At 45.5% G+C, this 18,754-nt stretch overlaps 2 protein-coding genes across 8 annotated transcripts in view; one reads left to right on the top strand and one right to left on the bottom strand.

Moving 5' to 3' along the window:
- Positions 1 to 14,203, top strand: part of LOC120739757 (transmembrane protease serine 9-like) — a 37,565-nt gene extending 23,362 nt beyond the window's left edge. The window contains exons 5-12 of one of the 5 annotated variants that reach the window (XM_040041662.1): positions 134 to 402; positions 997 to 1,142; positions 1,229 to 1,550; positions 1,694 to 1,865; positions 6,318 to 6,387; positions 13,056 to 13,239; positions 13,377 to 13,474; positions 13,805 to 14,203. In XM_040041662.1, the coding sequence (XP_039897596.1) occupies positions 134 to 402; positions 997 to 1,142; positions 1,229 to 1,550; positions 1,694 to 1,865; positions 6,318 to 6,387; positions 13,056 to 13,239; positions 13,377 to 13,474; positions 13,805 to 14,176 (1,633 nt within the window). In that variant the 3' untranslated portion in view covers positions 14,177 to 14,203. Of the gene's footprint in view, positions 1 to 133; positions 403 to 996; positions 1,143 to 1,228; positions 1,551 to 1,693; positions 1,866 to 6,317; positions 6,572 to 6,708; positions 6,807 to 7,316; positions 8,083 to 13,055; positions 13,240 to 13,376; positions 13,475 to 13,804 lie in introns of those variants that run through there. The other 4 variants (XM_040041632.1, XM_040041655.1, XM_040041635.1 and 1 more) reach the window with 4 other exon arrangements.
- On the bottom strand, positions 12,958 to 18,397 carry si:ch211-198p11.6. Of its 3 annotated transcripts, none has more exons than XM_040041822.1 (6): positions 18,263 to 18,394; positions 17,453 to 17,494; positions 17,239 to 17,349; positions 16,532 to 16,669; positions 15,389 to 15,490; positions 12,958 to 13,224 (listed from the first exon to the last, which is right to left on the bottom strand). In XM_040041822.1, exons 2-5 carry the CDS (start codon positions 17,456 to 17,458, stop codon positions 15,404 to 15,406), a joined length of 342 nt encoding a protein of 113 aa, XP_039897756.1. In that variant the 5' UTR covers positions 17,459 to 17,494; positions 18,263 to 18,394; the 3' UTR covers positions 12,958 to 13,224; positions 15,389 to 15,403. The 3 variants fall into 3 exon arrangements, 2 of the variants coding, with proteins under 2 accessions (XP_039897756.1, XP_039897747.1); XR_005697296.1 differs by lacking the exon at positions 12,958 to 13,224 and adding an exon at positions 16,002 to 16,264 and having other exon boundaries at positions 14,513 to 15,490; positions 18,263 to 18,397; XM_040041813.1 differs by lacking the exon at positions 12,958 to 13,224 and having other exon boundaries at positions 14,513 to 15,490.
- Positions 18,398 to 18,754: the final 357 nt, after the last annotated feature.

Here is an 18,754-nt window from a genome sequence, read left to right as displayed (position 1 = left end):
TCCTAATCTGGGGGCGGGGGGGGGTAACAGGATAAATATTTAACAGGGCAGGAAGTCAAACTTTATATATGTTTTCTCGTCTATAACAATTGTAACAACTCTGCGCTGTTCGTGTCGCTCCTGATGATCTCAGCAGTACTCCAACCGGTCTGACTGTGAATCTGGGCCGTCAGAGTCTACGGGGATCTAATCCCAATGCAGTGTCTCGGACAGTAACACAGATCATCAAACATCCAAACTACAACTCTGGTACCGATGACAACGACATCTGCCTCCTGAGGCTCTCCTCACCGGTGACTTTCAACAACTACATTTCTCCCGTCTGCCTGGCAGCTTCAGACAGCATCTTCTACAGCGGTGTTAACAGCTGGGTCACCGGCTGGGGCAACATAGGAAGTGGAGGTGGGTCACTGGTTAGAACAGATTAATATTGTCTGAGGATGACAGGAAACAAACAGCTTCTCCAAAGTATCCACAAAGGAGCCTTTGTCTGCTTATTTTATGATTCTGTTGCTGAAGAGAAGCCTAAATGTTTCAGAAACCATGATTTATGAATTTATAGAAAAGACACCAAGTTTCTGAGCCAACCTCAAAGGAAATGTTTGTAAGAAAGAAACTGGCCTCATGCAGTTTCGTTTTTGATGATAAACCTGTGCGCGTGGAGGGGAAACAGACTTTATAAACACTAAAAGAAACATGGACTGAAATATTTGGGAAATGTCTGAAGCATCAAAGATAGAAATACGAACAAAACATCAAAAACACTTTAAAAACTGATTGTGCATTTTTTTTACTTTTAATCAGATTTGTCTGGTGGTTCAATATATACAGCTTTCTGTCATGTGACCACTGAAAGTGGGAAATCCTTTGAGGTAAAACTTAGTCACCACCAGAATAAATGCCTGGAAGTGGAACGATGCTTTGTTTACTGTTCAGGTTTGTATCTTTAATCTGTCACACGCTGTTTATTAAACAGATTTTTTTTTACCCCTTCAGTTTCCCTTCCTTCTCCACAAAACCTGATGGAGGTGCAGGTTCCTGTTGTGGGAAACAGGCAGTGTAACTGTAACTATGGAGTGGGAAGAATCACTGACAACATGATCTGTGCCGGGTTACGTGCAGGAGGAAAGGACTCCTGTCAGGTGATTGTTGTTACCTGTGTTTGGCACATTTTCACCTTTTACAGTTTCTTCTCCTCAGCTAACAGTAAATGTTTCTGCTCTCAAAGGGGGATTCAGGAGGTCCAATGGTGATCAAGCAGAACGGTCGCTGGATTCAGGCGGGAGTCGTCAGTTTTGGGAAAGGTTGTGCCAGGCCGAATTTTCCAGGAGTCTACACCAGCGTATCCCAGTACCAGACCTGGATCAACAGCCAGATCTCCTCCAAACAGCCGGGCTTCATGACGTTCACGTCCACTGGGACCAACAGTGATCTCAGTGTTACCTGCACAGGACTGCTACCAGTGCCAACCACCACCCCTCCAACCAACACCACCACACCTACAAACACCACACTTTCAACAACCACCCTGCATCCGACCACTGCCCAACGTGAGGACCCATCATGACAATACTTTATTAAAGAAAACATTCTAACCTTGAGTCTATTATACACTACATGAACTTGAACTGATGGGTTCATGTGGTTAAAGTTTTTAAGATTTCTTTGTGTTTGCCTCTGGTTTTGTCCTCAGCTGTAGTCTGTGGACAAGCTCCGAGGAATTCACACATTTTCGGGGGAACCTTGCTTGCGTCAGTTGGCTCGTGGCCGTGGATGGCGAGCCTGCAGAAAAATGGAAATCACGTGTGTGGTGGGACTCTGGTAGCCTTGGACTCTGTGCTGAGTGACGCCAGCTGTTTCTCAAGGTGAGTTGGAGCTGTAGTTTGGCCGGATGATCATACAGTTCATTTGCCTCGGACTAGGAAATATTCAGTAAATCTGAAGGCTGTTTAGATTTTTCAGTCATGATGGCACTCTGGCCCTAATAGGCCACTTTTTTTTTCTGTGGTGTACTTCATTTCCTGGTAATTTAATTCTTTAAACTGCATAGATGGTTTAGGTACCATAGTGTACATTTATAAAAGACGACCCCAGTATCTTGGTGAGGCATGTAATAGGACACACATTAAGAAGTTGCACTAATAATAATAATAATAATGGATTGCATTTATGTAGCGCTTTTCGAGACCCTTAAAGCGCTTTACAATTCCACTATTCATTCACTCTCACATTCACACACTGGTGGAGGCAGCTACGGTTGTAGCCACAGCTGCCCTGCGGCAGACTGGTTACAAGACGAACTGCCAACTCTTTGAGCCACGACCGCACTAAGCTGTTTCAAGCCAGCATGAAAATAATTACAGGAAAGGATTTAAACAGACACATTTACATGTAAATACATATTAGCCACCTAGCTACACACCTTCCTTGGTTGCTCGTAACTTTTTCCCCCTGGTAGTACTGCAGCTTCTGCACGTGTCTATTACACACTTTGGTGGGATGTTGGTTAAAATTTTTAAAGATCTGCTGGGGATTAGACATTTTTCATGATGCTATTGATTGATAGAGCTCATAGTGAGCAGTGGACTCATTTACTAATTCAAAATCTAATTCAACAGATTTTATTATATATATATATATATATATATATATATATATATATATATATATAGCAGCTGGATAGCGTAGTGGTTAGACTACACGCCTTTGGAACCCAGGATCGCAAGTTCGATTCCTGCCTGGGGCGTCTGTATCCAGTAAGGGTCCTAAGGCTAGACCCCCTATGCTAAGCGAGCCTACCGCAGACATGAGCGAGACAGATAAATATGAAGGCATGCCGGCTCGGACGTCGCCCGGATCAACAAGGTCCGCGTCAGGTGTTGAGGAACCAGGGCACCCTGACGAAAAATGGGCTACTGGAACAAGAAGGCATCGGTGGGCAAGAGACGAAAACAGGGCGTTGTTGGAATGCTACTACGCAAGTAACCCCGCCGGAAGGGGCTACATGAATAGGATGAGGGACCTATGGATTCTTCGATACCCAACATCCACAATGACGGCGAAACAACTAGTAGCTCAGTGTTCCAACATTCGAAAGAAGGGACTGCTCTCACAGCTAGAGATTGACGAGGTACAACACAAATGCTACGGCAAGGAGGAGTCAGGACGCCAGGTCAGGGGGGAGATATCATCACCCCCACCCGAGATTGGGTACATAGCCCCAAGTGCGATAGGAGAAGGATCATTGAGTGCGAGAGGAACTGACCTGAAAAATAGGATAATGGCCAAGCTTGAAACCTGGATCCCCCGTAGCCGGTTACCAAGATTACGTGAAGTACCCTCAGAAGGTCTGCTAGATGATGTTAATGCAGCACTACGGACAATACCTACAACCACGATTACCGACACTAACAAGCTGATCTACAATACGGCAGCAGTGATCAGTGAGATGCTTGGCTACAAGTTGAACAGCCACAAGGGGCAGTACCCTCCATGGAGAAGGAGGCTAGAGGGCAAGATCAAAGTAGCACGGAGGGAGGTTAGCCAACTAACAGAGTTGCAGAAAGGTGCGACAAAGAAGGTGCATAAGAAATACAGCAAGCTGTCCATACCTGAGGCCTTGGAAACTGCCAAGCAAAGACTCACAGCCTTGGCCAGCCGCTTGAGGAGGTACACCAGAGAGATAGAAGGCAGGAGAATAAACCAGCTGTTCTCCACAGAACCAGCAAAGGTGTACTCTCAGTGGCAAGGGAACAATAATAAGAGAACAGCACCACCAAGACTGGAGACGGAGCAATACTGGAAGAGCATATGGGAGAAGGACGCAACCCATAACGGCAATGCTCAGTGGCTAGTGGATCTGAGGGCAGACCACAGCGACCTCCCTGAACAGGGTCCAGTAACCATCACAGTGGCAGATATCCAAGAAAGGGTCTCCAGTATGAAGAGTTGGACAGCACCAGGGCCCGACATGGTTCACGCCTACTGGCTAAAGAAGCTGACTGCACTCCACGAGCGTCTGGCAGCACAAATGAACCAGCTGCTAGTTAACGAGAGACACCCGGAATGGCTAACCGAAGGTCGGACGGTCCTGATCCCCAAGGACCCCAAGAAGGGACCGGTCCCCTCCAACTACCGACCAATAACCTGCCTCAGTACTACATGGAAGCTCCTGTCAGGCATCATATCGGCTAAGATGAACAGGCACATGGGTCAATACATGAGTGGGACACAGAAAGGAATTGGCAAGAATACCAGAGGCGCAAAACACCAGCTACTGGTAGACAGAACAGTCAGCCGAGACTGCAAGACCAGACTGACCAACCTGTGCACTGCCTGGATTGATTACAAGAAGGCCTATGACTCAATGCCCCACAGCTGGATACTGGAATGCCTAGAATTGTACAAGATCAATGGGACCCTAAGAGCCTTCATCAGGAACTCAATGGGGATGTGGCGTACAACACTAGAGGCCAACTCCAAGCCCATAGCACAAGTCACCATCAAGTGCGGGATCTACCAAGGAGATGCTCTGTCCCCACTGCTGTTCTGCATAGGCCTGAACCCCCTCAGTGAGATCATTAACAAGACTGGCTACGGATACCGACTACGGAACGGAGCAGTTGTCAGCCACCTCCTGTACATGGATGACATCAAGCTGTATGCCAAGAGTGAACGTGACATCGATTCACTGATCCACACTACCAGGCTATACAGCAATGACATTGGAATGTCGTTCGGACTGGAGAAGTGTAGTCGGATGGTAACAAAGAGAGGGAAGGTAGTCAGAACTGAGGGGATTGAACTACCAGAAGGCAACATTGCAGACATAGAGGACAGTTACAAGTACCTGGGGATCCCGCAGGCAAATGGGAACCATGAAGAGGCCGCTAGAAAGGCTGCAACCACCAAGTACCTGCAGAGGGTCAGGCAAGTCCTGAGGAGTCAGCTGAACGGTAAGAACAAGATCCGGGCCATCAACACGTACGCCCTGCCCGTGATCAGGTACCCTGCTGGGGTAATAGGCTGGCCAAAGGAGGAGATAGAAGCCACTGACATAAAGACAAGAAAGCTCCTTACCATGCACGGAGGGTTTCACCCCAAGTCCAGCACCCTGAGGCTGTACGCTAAGCGGAAGGAAGGGGGCCGGGGACTGGTGAGTGTCAGCACCACAGTCCAGGATGAGACAACGAACATCCAAGAATACATTGGGAAGATGGCCCCAACTGACCGAGTGCTCAGTGAATACCTCAGGCAGCAGAAACCCAAGAAAGAGGAGGGAGACGAGGAACCATCATGGAAGGACAGGCCCCTGCACGGTATGTACCACCGGCAGATAGAGGAGGTGGCTGATATCCAGAAATCCTACCAGTGGCTGGACAAAGCTGGACTGAAAGACAGCACAGAGGCACTAATCATGGCAGCACAAGAACAAGCTCTGAGTACAAGATCCATAGAGGCTGGGGTCTATCACACCAGGCAAGACCCCAGGTGCAGGCTGTGTAAAGATGCCCCAGAGACAATCCAGCACATAACAGCAGGGTGCAAGATGCTAGCAGGCAAGGCATACATGGAACGCCACAACCAAGTGGCCGGCATAGTGTACAGGAACATCTGTGCCGAGTATAACCTGGAAGTCCCGAGGTCAAAATGGGAGATGCCCCCAAGGGTGGTGGAGAATGACCGAGCTAAGATCCTGTGGGACTTCCAGATACAGACGGACAAAATGGTGGTGGCTAACCAACCGGACATAGTGGTGGTAGACAAACAGAAGAAGACGGCCGTAGTGATCGATGTAGCGGTTCCGAATGACAGCAATATCAGGAAGAAGGAACACGAGAAGCTGGAGAAATACCAAGGGCTCAGAGAAGAGCTCGAGAGGATGTGGAGGGTGAAGGTAACGGTGGTCCCCGTGGTAATCGGAGCACTAGGTGCGGTGACTCCCAAGCTAGGCGAGTGGCTCCAGCAGATCCCGGGAATAACATCGGAGATCTCTGTCCAGAAGAGCGCAGTCCTGGGAACAGCTAAGATACTGCGCAGGACCCTCAAGCTCCCAGGCCTCTGGTAGAGGACCCGAGCTTGAAGGATAAACCGCCCGCAGGGGCGTGCTGGGTGTTTTTTTTTATATATATATATACATATATAATGCTCTGCATGGAGTTCATCTAGTTAAATATATACCTCTTTAATTAGAACCAGGCCTGAATGTCACCAGGTTCAAGTCTGTAAAACTTGGGTCCCATGAAGTTGAGTGTAAAGGTGTAGATCTTGTTTGAAGCTGATGAAGATTATGTTTGTGTGCTTCGTTCCTCCCACAGCTCCCCTGTAGCGTCCGAGTGGACTGTCGTGTTGGGGCGTCTGAAGCTAAATGGATCCAACCCCTTTGAGGTGACGCTGAACGTGACAAATATCACTCTGAGCAACACGACCGGGACCAACATAGCCATCCTCCGTCTATCTGCCCAGCCCACCCTGACCGACTACATCCAGCCCATCTGCTTGGACAACGGGAGAACCTTCGCCGAGGGCTTGGCGTGCTGGGCGGCCGGTTGGAGTCCTGGAAGAGGAGGAGGTGAGTCAGCAACATGAAGGCTGACAGAGTTCTGCCCAGACTCTGCACCAGTCCATCTCTCAGATTACACATGTGGACCACTGCACTTGCAGTTTCTTTAGTCAAACATCACATTTTCTTATCTTTCATGATGTTAGCTGAGGAAGTTATGCAGCAGTTTCAGACCTCGGTGGTAAACTGTGGGAACTCATCATCGAGTGAGAGCATCTGTACCGACGTGTTTGCACTGCAGCAGGTAAATGACTGGATTCTTCTTCTTATAACACTGTCTGCTGACATGTTGTTTATTCTGGACTGTGGATTTAGCTGCTCATCAGAGCCACGTGACGAATTTGGATAGTTCATCAATCTGCTTCAATTTTCAGTCTTCATTACAGGCCAGTTAGAGCAAAGCTGGTGTCTTTATGAAGTCTGTTAAAGTCACATTGTCACCGGCCTGTATGCTGGAATGCTTTAGAACATTTTAGTTGTGATTTAAAAGAGTCCCTCTGTATTTTGTTTTATTTTCAAGCTTTTATAACTTTCCTCTTCATGAGAATGACATATCAACCAAATCATTCTGAATTTTAAATCTATGAGAAAATACTATAAAAGCAAAAACAGGGCAGAAGTGTATTTGTGATCTCTTTTCACATTTTTAGTTGCTTTGTTTCATTAAAATTTTGTTTCTCAAAAAAAGGTGTATCAAAGTCTTCCTTTGAGTCACAGGAAAATAATAACTGACGCTTCCCGTCTCTTTGTTCAGGGTGATTCTGGCGGCCCGCTGATGTGTAAGCAGGGCGGCTCTTGGTTCCAGGCGGTCGTGTTAACAGCTCCAAGCCCCTCTGCCAGGAGGAGACGAGAAGCTCCAGTCATGACCTTCACCAGAGTGAGCTCCTTTGACTCCTTCCTGACGAAGACGCTGGGGACACTCTTGTCTCCAGCCTCCAACACCACCATCACTAACCCCACCAATGTCTCCGTCACCACCACTGCCAGCAGTACCTACACCACCACCACCATGGCCACCACAACTCGCTCGAATTGTTTGTTTGACAGCAGCGAGGGTCGTCCTGCTCACTCCTTCATCTTTGTCTTCATCCATCTCCTCAGCCTCGCCTTTTGTCTCCAGCTCTGCCTTTAGAGAACCCAAACTTGATTCACATGATGTGATGGACACAGATGAATGTGAACAAGCTTGACTTTGAGACTTTACAGGCTTAAAGCTTTGTCTGCTAATCTTTGAGTTTATTTTTAACTGGTTATCTAAGAGTTCAGTGGTGAAGCTGTGGAGGATCAAATTGGACGTGAAATTCTACTTGATGAATTATCATCACAATTAGAAGAAGTGGCTGTCAAGTCCATCTCAGGGCCTTTCTCAGAGCCAGAATTACCGACCATGTACATGCTAACATGGGCACTCCATCGTGGATGTTCAAGGCTTGGGAAATCTTTTTGTAGCCTAAGCCTGCTTTAAATTTCTCAATAACTTTATCCCTGACCTGTCTGCTGTGTTCTTTGGACTTCATGGTGTTGTTGCTCCCAATATTCTCTTAGACAACCTCTGAGGCGTCACAGAGCAGCTGTATCTGTACTGACATTAGATTACACACAGGTGCCCTCTATTTAGGCATTAGCACTCATCAGGCAACGTCTGTGTGCAACTGACTGCACTCAGACCAAAGGGGGCTGAATAATTACGCACACCCCACTTTGCAGTTATTTATTTGTAGAAAATGTTTGGAATCATGTATGATTTTCGTTCCACTTCTCACGTGTGCACCACTTTGTGTTGGTCTTTCACCTGGAATTCCAATAACATTGATTCATGTTTGTGGCTGTAATGTGACAAAATGTGGGAAAGTTCAAGGGGGCCGAATACTTTTGCAAGCCACTGTATGTTCTTGGCAGCTGAGACCCCGCTTTACGAAAGGAGTTACAAATCGGAAGAATTTTGAAAAAATAGATGCTAACCCGCACCCAGAAATAAGCGGAGCACCTGAGAACCCGGGCATGCCATTACCAGCCTGAAATTCGTAATATTTTATGAATCTATTATTATCCATTTTGTTTATGAATTACGACAGATCCTCGATAGGCCGGAAATGTAGCTTAACTGTTGTTTAATTGTAGGTAAAGTTCACAGTTTTGTTCTGATGCGTTTTGATTTCAATATGAATATTTTCGATATGGTTCCGACACTGGTATGTAATCTGGTTTGTTAAAACTCAGTGTAACGACATCTCCATGGGTACCCTGTATTTTGACAGCACGCAGCAGAAGCAAATAGATGTCACCAACAAGCTATGGCGTCACAATGTCAGAATAACAAAAGAAATGGTAACAGCCAGCCGTCATATCCGCGGGATACAGGGCAAACTTGCGCTCAAATCTTAACCAGACCCCTAGTGTGACACCAAGCATATATGCAAGGGGGAGGGATAAACTCTGAGATGATATATTCCACCAGATGTAAATTCAGACTTTTTCTGAATTGGGTTATATTTGAGAAAAATATCAAATTCAATACGTCTAAGGCAGGCATCATCAATCTGTGATCTCAACATGTTAGGATCCTCATAAAAACCATAAAAAAATATTTTTTGCTTATCAACATCAGCGGGCTTCTGCTCTGCATCACTCTTTTTCCTCCATTCAAAGTATGCCATATCATTTGGAAGATTGAACCATGTATAGGGATAGGAAGTTTTAGTGACAGCCACCTCCCAGGCCCCATCGAGATGGAGATACTGGGCGAGATCCTCACGGAAACTGCTACTCGTGTTATTTTTAAATACATTTAGGCTAGCGTTTGAAGGTAGTGTTACGTAAAAGCCTTGAGACCTGAGAGTCATGTCACCAGCATGAAATGAGGTGGAAGTTTTTTATTTTAGGTTTTTAAGGTCACTGGCTTTAATCCAGCTATTAAACTTTTCAGGCCAGTTTCCCCATTTGACAGGAAATACATTTGCCCCCTCTGTTTACGTTTTGTCAGAATAATCTCTATATGATACAGCTTACCCACAACCACATTGATTTTCTGTGGCTCATGCTCGTAAAAACTACAGATAATTAGTTCCCCATCGTAATCTTTGATTTTACAAACCGGAGGATCCCTAGGTATGCATTGGTCTATAGTGAATATTTCATCCGTGAAAGTCTGTTCATAGCGTTTATCAAACACACCTCTAACTTGGGACAATCTCACGTGATCTCCCTTTTTAAATTTCATGAGCTTATTTCTGGAACAAATAGAAAAAGTGCCATACATTCGGCGCCAGCTGCGGTCTCAAGGCTGGAGCTGAACAAAAACACCCTGATAACAACTGTTTAGTCTGTTCCTTCTCATTCCATGCAAGGCCACCTGGGTTGGCTGGAAGACTGTTTACTTAGCCTGGCAGGGCGAAGGACACTGTCTCAGCTGAACTCTGGACACACACACATACATATACACTGATATGCACACACTCATCCCCCCCCCCTTCGATGCTTGTTCCCTCCTGAGAACACGGCGGGTCTGAGCCCGCGCTGGAATGGTTGCGCTGGGCAGGATGGCTGCTGTGTTTGCCTAGGATTACTCCTCACCCCCCACCCGACCCTGTGGCTGGTCACGTGCTCCATAATGTTGTGCTGTGGACATTTATGTGCTTTTTTGTGCGGAGGAGTTTTTTTGTTTCCTGTTCTCATGCTGTCCTCCCAGGAGCCCAGCATGAGCAGAGGTCTCTTTTTTTCCTCTTGTACTTTCCCATTGTAGTGTATATTTCAGTGTTTTTCTGTAACGCTACCGATCTCTGACCTGTATCCCCATGTGATGTCTGTGTTGTGTGTGTAAGGTCGGGTGGGGGGTGGGGGGGGTCCTATTTCACTGCAGGGCAACCTGCACGTGGCGAATAAAGCTTTGATTGATTGATTGATTGATTGATTGATTGATTGATTAAATACTAGTGGTGTGTTCTCTCAATGTACTTGACTGGGGGAACGATGATAACTGGTAACATCCACATATCTCCAAGTATTTACAGCCATGAAATATCTGCTCGATGGGCTTAAGCGAGGCGGTGGACCCTGAAGACTTGCCGGGTGTCTGGTTTGGAGATTCCCAGGGGAGATTCGCGAGGCCCGGGTATGAGTTCCATCCTTGAGGGGATGACGGTGGCGGGGTCGCTGGAGGCAGGGTGGCCACATTTGCCGGCAGGCTCGGGGGAGGCGTAGTTTCAGAGCAAGGCTCGAACCAGGCATGAGCAGCAAGGGCTCTGAAGCTGTCCTCAGTAAACATGTTGGATGGTCTGGGGAAACTGGGGCGAGATGGTTTTTAAAAGATGAGGGGGTGGTGCTCAATCTAACGTGTCTGTGGTTTGCCCACGAGAACCAATTCACAGAATTCTGTCTCAGTTTAAAAAGCTCTATCAATTTTGCACCCTTGTCGCTCACATTCTCTGTCATATGGACCTGCATGAATAAACTTTCTGAATCCTTTATCATCCACAACTGAAAATAGTTGTGGATGATTACTATACCTTTCTAATGTGACGTTGTTGTCCCTGCCTCTCTTTCTCTCTCTCTCCCTCCCGCTCTGTTCCTGTGCTACTGCGGGTGTAACTACCGCCCCCCCCCTCTGCCCAGCGCAAAGCACAAGGCTCGCGTGCGGAGTGAAGCGGAAAAAAGTGGGAGAGAGAGAGAGAGAGAGAGAGGGTGAGAGACAGAAAAAAAAACCCAACGGCGTCGTTCACGTCAAAGATCCGGCTCTAAGAGCCATTTCGTTCGCGACCGACACATCACTACAGCATTCGATGTTCCACAATTCCAGATAAAGGTGGGAAAAGGCTCAATAATGGACTTTCAGTGAACACATGTTGGTGTGTTAGCTGTTCAGTGTTTGGAGGAGAACAAACCATTACGGACAATAATCTGTTTTTACTCTAGTTCATCATTGGCCAGCTTGGATAACAGTCATTCAGAAGCCAGACATTTTAATTGAGATCTTACAAACAATTTGCAGAATAAATATGATGAGACTTGTCATGGTTCTGGATCCTTCTGACCCAGCATTTTGACTTTCTTGTGTTCTAGTAATATTGTATTATGGTTTATGTTCAGGTTCATTTATGATCTTAGGTATTTTATTGTGAGTTTTCTCACTTGATTATTAGATTCCCTCTTGTGTCTTTGCCCTGTGTGTCTGTGTTTATATATGTTGTGTGAGCCCTTGCGTCTTGTTTCCCTCCTTGTGTTCCATTCCAGATAAACACTCCTCTACCTCACTAACCCCCTAAAACGAGTGAACATACAAAAACGTAACAAGTTTATTCTTACTAAGAAAATTGCTTATGTATGTTACATTCTTTGTTGTTACTTTTTCATCTCAATAAACTTGCTGTGTGTTTCAGGTGTGTCAAACTCCGTGTTTGCAAGCGCCGGCTCTTCACTTGCACTTTAATAACCTTTTTTTTGGCAGCCTTTAATAACCTACTTATGTAAACAACGTCTCATACAATCTCTGTTGACCTCATTTGTTTATCATCTATCGTCTCCTTTAACCAGTGGAATTGTTTCATCCTCAGGGCCTCTCCTGGCACTACAAACATGAATCTGCACTTCTGCATACCTGTAAACTCACCTGTGCTTAGCTGTTCCTTATTCTGATTGTAATCTTTTACTGGTAGATCCAGTTTGCCGACAGACATGAAAGCATTGTTCCAGGAAATCATCTTTTACATAACACAGTTTCCAAAAATACACTGATCACATGATGGCCAGAACAAGCAAAAGAACCTGCTGAGACAAAGGTACTGTGCAGAAGGGAGTATGGCTCTTTAACCCTTTAACAACCTGCTAAACCAAACGGTTGAGAATCATTTTAGGAAGGTATATTTTTTTGACATGTGATAGATAAATGAAATTTAATGTTTGATATTTTTTAAAGTGCTCCACCAAACGGTTGATTTGTCACTTTATGGTGCTAATGCAAACATTAACCTAAATGTTATTAAAAGCTTATCAAACATCCAAACTACAACTCTGGTACCGATGACAGCGACATCTGCCTCCTGCAGCTCTCCTCAGCTGTGACTTTCAGCAGCTACATTTCTCCCGTCTGCCTGGCAGCTTCAAACAGCACCTTCTACAGCGGTGTTAACAGCTGGGTCACCGGCTGGGGCAACATAAGAAGTGGAGGTGGGTCATAAAGACACCCGTTCATTTTTAGAGAAATAATCACTTTAATGCAGGAAACAAGTGTGCTGTCTCACAAGTATCTAGAATAAGCATATTCTTCTATAAGGTTAAGTCTGTGGAGACAATTCAAAACAAGAAAGAAAGATTATGTGTAACCAGTTGGAAACTATATATTAGTCTTTTTCAATCAAAATCAATCCTTTTATACAATTTGTGTCTCAGACTTTGTTGGCACATTTCTACATTTACTTTGTTTTACTGCCACCAACTGTCAGCCAGTGGAACAGCACAGGATGAGCCACAGCAGACAGACATGTTCAACCCCTTTGAGGTGACGCTGAACGTGACAAATATCACTCTGAGCAACACGACCGGGACCAACATAGCCATCCTCCGTCTATCTGCCCAGCCCACCCTGACCGACTACATCCAGCCCATCTGCTTGGACAACGGGGGAACCTTCGCCGAGGGCTTGGCGTGCTGGGCGGCCGGTTGGAGTCCTGGAAGAGGAGGAGGTGAGTCAGCAACATGAAGGCTGACAGAGTTCTGCCCAGACTCTGCACCAGTCCATCTCTCAGATTACACATGTGGACCACTGCACTTACAGTTTCTTTAGTCAAACATCACATTTTCTTATCTTTCATGATGTTAGCTGAGGAAGTTATGCAGCAGTTTCAGACCTCGGTGGTAAACTGTGGGAACTCATCATCGAGTGAGAGCATCTGTACAGACGTGTTTGCACTGCAGCAGGTAAATGACTGGATTCTTCTTCTTATAACACTGTCTGCTGACATGTTGTTTAATTTGGATTTAGCTGTTTATCAGAGTCACATGTTGAATTTGGATAGTTCATCATCTTGAGTTTCCAGAGTGCTTACAATCTTCAGAAACATGTACAAACATAAAGCAGTTCTAGCTTTGAAGTTTCAGTCTTCATTACGGGCCAATTAGATTTCATTTAAAAGAGCTTCTCTATTTTGTGTTATTTTTAAGCCTTTTTACATTTTTTATTAGAGGGAACAACCTGGCACCCAAATAATTCTGAATTTTAAATTTGAACCTTCCCGTCTCTTTGTTCAGGGTGATTCTGGCGGCCCACTGATGTGTAAGCAGGGCGGCTCTTGGTTCCAGGCGGTCGTGTTAACAGCTCCAAGCTCCTCTGCCAGGAGAAGACGAAACTCAGTCATGACCTTCTCCAGAGTGAGCTCCTTTAACTCCTTCCCGACTGAGACCCTTGAGATGCGCTTGGCTCCGGCTTCCAACACCACTGCCAACCCCACCAATGCCCCCATCACTACCACTACCAACAGCACCTATATCGCCACTATGGCCACCACTACAAATGACTCAAATAGTGTGTTTGACACCAACGGGGGTCGTCCGGCTCAGGCCTACACATTTGCCATCTTCCACCTCCTCAGCCTCACCCTTTGTCTCCAACTCTTCCTGTAGAGAGTCTGACCTGATTTACATGATGTCGCGGACACAAATGAATGTGAACAAGCCTCGACCTTGAGACTTTCAGTCTTAAAGCTGTGCCTGCAAAAATTTGACTTGATTCTTAACAGGTTATCTAGAGAAAGCTCAGTGTTGAAGCTGTGGAGGATCAAATCATACATTCTACTGGACGAATCATCAGCACAAACATCTGGAACACCTGATGGAGAGATTGACTACAAATCTTAGTTAGTGAGCAGAAGTCAGCAAATATCCGCTAAACAGATAAAATGACAAAGAATTTACATGTGGAAAACAAATGTTTGATATGAGGGATGAAAGAATAAAAAATTGTGGGGTAAACACAAAATGTGTCTGTTTTATTGCTTTGAGATGACGTGGAAATCCTTCCTGTTTGCAGTAGTCCTGGAAACATAAACAGGAGTACAATCCCTGAACATGCTCATGTACATATGGCACTGTGTGCAAACTCAGCTGTAACTTTGTAGCTACTTCCCGAGGAGGGAGGTTTTAGTGGGAGGAGATAAAACAAAAAGAAGCTTCTGTGGTGTAATTGTGGATTTAATAAACCATTCGTCAAAAACAAGGTACTGAAGGTACTTTCAGCAAAACAGACATCAGCTCGGCGTGACCTCAGGCCGTTTCATAAGGCACAAGGTCTCTTTTGGCATTGATGCTTTTAATCCAAGACCCGCTGCTCAGGGATAATAGCACCGTTTTAGAGACCTACAGTCGACATTATCACAATCCACCAAGGGCGGACCCTGATCAGGAAGGAAGCGAAAACCTGCCCATTCAGTCAGCTCCGTGTGATCCGAGTAAGATCGATGCACCTACTCAGATGAACACACAGATGGTCCAAAGGCAGTAATTATAGTAAATGTAGAGGAGGATATGTGATGGTGGTGGTGGGTAGTCTCTTAAATTAGCGGAAATTAGTGTATAGAAAAGGCCAGCCAACCATAGTGATTATGGAGCCACATTTACAGAAGAAATATATCAGCATACAGCTGCCGGTTAGCCTATCAGTGGCAAGGCAACCCATTCTCTGGCAATGAAAGAAAAATGTTCAGTCTCAAAAAGTCAAAGAGAAAAAGTCAGTGAATGACTCAGAAGAGAAGGTGTAAGGCCGGTTCTGTGTGTAGCCAGCTCCATCTCCGCTGTAAATGCTATAACAAGTATAAAATTAGTTCGGTGGATGAGCACCTCCATCCTCGCCTCCTACTTCATCCTGATCTCGAAGCATAAACAGTTGCAGGTGTCGCAGTCAGGAACCTGGCAGGTACAGGCACAGTCCCACCTGGAGCACTGTAGGAAAGAAAAACACAGCGGCTCAGACAGGAGACTAACTTTCTGGGCGAGGATTTAACGGCAGCACCTGCTGTGTCCTGAAGAACCCGCAGAAACCAACAAGCACGCTTGTGTAGCTTCACCTGTCCCAGCAGGGGAACTTTTCCTGCAGCCAGGAAGCTGTTTTACCCACACACATTCATTATTTTAAGTTACCATTATACCCCTGACAATAACACTTAGATCATGAGGCGTGTGGTGATTCATACCTCCTGATTTTATTAATGCAAACCAAACTATACATTTTGCATTAATGATACACTTTGATCAGCTAACACAGCTGACGATCTTGATCATATGTAAGCTCACTTTCTTCACATGAGGCAACAACAAGAAGCAGCTTTTTCTACGGCAGCACAGAGTTCAAAGGTCAGCTGTGGGTTTAACAGCCTGCTGATTCAAATTCTTTGTGGGTTGCAGCATGAGATGGAAAACGCAGTGTTGTTTAACATTTACATGATCTGCAAACCTTTGTCAGTCATGGTGGGGCGGTCCAGCACCCTCTGAGGAACCTTTCCTTTCTGGCGACAGCTGACACACAGCTCTGCAGCAAATGTTCACCTCACTGTGAATGGGGTCACTGGCTTCCCAGTTCACAGACATTATCAATACACCATGTCATTACTGATAACATCTGAGATCACCAGGATTAGTGCCTCCAAAGTGGTTTGAGAAAGTGAAGGGTTGCTGGTTTGTCTCCAGTAATCTCCTTTGGTTTAGGGGTAGTGGCACCTGATGTGACCACTACAGGAACAGTGAGGCTTCATTTTATTTACTTCAGTTTTTAATCGCTCTGCTTTTAATGACTATCATTGATTTATTTTATATAATTATTCACTGTAAAATGAACCCTCTGCCCACCTCATCAGCATCATTGTTTGAATGTGTCTGAGTGTTTTATCACATTTTACACCAACATTGAGGAGAGTGTTTCCAAACGTGAGCTGATGGTTTCTGTGCCGGAGCTCGTGTGACCGCCAGTGCTGCTGGTTTACTTACAGAAGCCGGAGAGCAGGATTCAGCCAGGACTGGTCCCACAGCCGGCAGGCGGCAGTCGCACATTTCACCCAGTCTGATGCACTGCTCGCACACAGAGAGGCCTGCACAGCATTCACAGCACTCTAAAGAACAGTAGTCCTTAAAGGCACACAGAAATGCAAAAATCTGTCACATGACCTCAGTCAGAATCCTGCTAGACCCCGGACGTCACGCTGTAACCTCAAATACAAACTTCTTTAAATGCTGAATAAATAACCCTTCCACAGCTGGGTCGGATGATCTTCTCCAGAGTCCAGTCGTCTGTGTTACACTTTATAAACTGCATCTCTCAGAATCAGGGGAACAGTAAAAGTGCATGCCTGCCTGCACAGCCACAACCTGAATAAACCCACAGGGTTAACTACTGCAGCTCAAGCAGACACAGGCATGTTTCTGAGAACTACTGAGACATAAAAGTGTTCATAAGCTGTAAAATGATAACTGCCAGCTTTACAATATAAACGTTTCATGTATATTTTCCTATACCTGCATGAATCCAGCAGAGAATTTTATTATAAGTTCAAAGCTGACAGCACAGTGGGTAAAACACAGCCCATAGAGCAAAGACGGGTCCCTGCAAGGGTCAAACCAAAGGTAAGTACCTCACAGGGAACCATTTCTTAGTTTTCTGGTCTGTAAGAAGCATGAACCCGGCCAAGAGCACCAACCTTGAGGCAGTATCGGATCCAGAGCCCAATCCCTAGGACGATCATGTACAGGCTCACAGTGATCATCAGCACTGCAGGTAGAGGGATTGCAAGCCTCCAAACAGGCAACACCTGAAGAAGAAGACCAACTGAACATCAAACACGTGACAGTCGAGCTGAAGAGGCGTCACACCTGCCGTCCTCTGACAAAAAGTAATGGATTAAGGTTCCTCACCGGCATTGTGTTTTTCTGAAGTCAGAGGAGCCTCGGGAGTGTCTGAGGAAAACACAGAGACTTAAAGTTTCACCACGACACAGGAAAAACTTTGCGTTATCTTCTGTTTCAGAGAAAATCAGCTGCCAGAAGCACCGCAGCTCGTCCACAAGCATTTCAGAAACCTGCGCTCAGCTCTTCTACGTTTGTGGACACGAGGGTGCTGCCGGAGCCACCCCCATCAGAGAGCCACGCGAACTACAACCACACAGGATTATCTCAGAGGTTTCTGTCGCTTTTTCTCCTAAACCTCTCCACCTGTTAAAATCGGGTCTGCAGCCACGCCCATCAGCTCCAGGTTTGTCCTCAGTGCTCTTTACCAATCTGGAGTGCTTCAGAAAGCAATTTAATGGAAGGAAGTCTAACGCTGTTATTAAAGTCTGGCCGTTTCTGAGCTTTGAGTGATGTCCCTGTCTGTTGTTCTGATTCTATCTCATTTACTTTTCTTTTGTTTCCCTCTAAAGGATTCTGGCTGGTTCCTTGTTTACAATACTTCTTTAATGTATTTATTTATTTCACATTATTCTGTCATCTTTAGCTCGTTCTGTGTCGTTAGCTCTGAAACGTTTTTATTCCTGATGAATCCGTTTTGGCAATTACAGTTTAACTGCAGTTACCTGTTAAACTGAAGATGCTGCCGTTAATAAAACCATTTAAAAGCCTGAAACGTTACAGACGTTTTACAACGAAACAAACGACCGGAAGCTCCTCCTGCGCGTTCACGGCGCTCTCGGTAACAAACATGAGCGCGGAGAGTTTCGGTGAACTCACATTTGTCAGGTTTGATCGTTAAATGTGGAAGAAAGCAGTTTCTCTGGACCCGCCGCACTGCTACTGCTCAAAAACAAGACAACGATCGCGCTATGGCGGTGCCTGCGTTACCATGGAGACAGAGGGGAGCCCACCAGGAACAAAAAAGGCGAGCGCGAAAACCGTCCAGCTTCGACTCGCCGTTTGTCCACAGCTTTGTTAAAACCGATTATTTGTTATGAAATTTGTTTCGTGTGGTACAAATCTGACAGATTATGATGATGATTTATGATTAGAATAAAATGCAAATTCTGATTGTGGTTGAAAATTAGGAAAAACTTTTTTTTTAGATAAGAGAGAGATAAGATTGTGTTGTAGTTATGTGGGTTAGTTCAGCTTCACAACTAGGGGGCTGTCTAAACCAAATTGTGATATATACTGTGTCATATTTACATGCATGGATGTGAGCCACGTTAAAATAAAGAAGCTTGCTCACTACTACTGATGTTTTAT

This window comes from Simochromis diagramma, unplaced genomic scaffold (genome assembly GCF_900408965.1).
Source record: "Simochromis diagramma unplaced genomic scaffold, fSimDia1.1 OVJJ01000321.1, whole genome shotgun sequence".
NCBI lineage: Eukaryota > Metazoa > Chordata > Actinopteri > Cichliformes > Cichlidae > Simochromis > Simochromis diagramma.
This window is presented reverse-complemented; position numbering and strand designations above follow the sequence as displayed.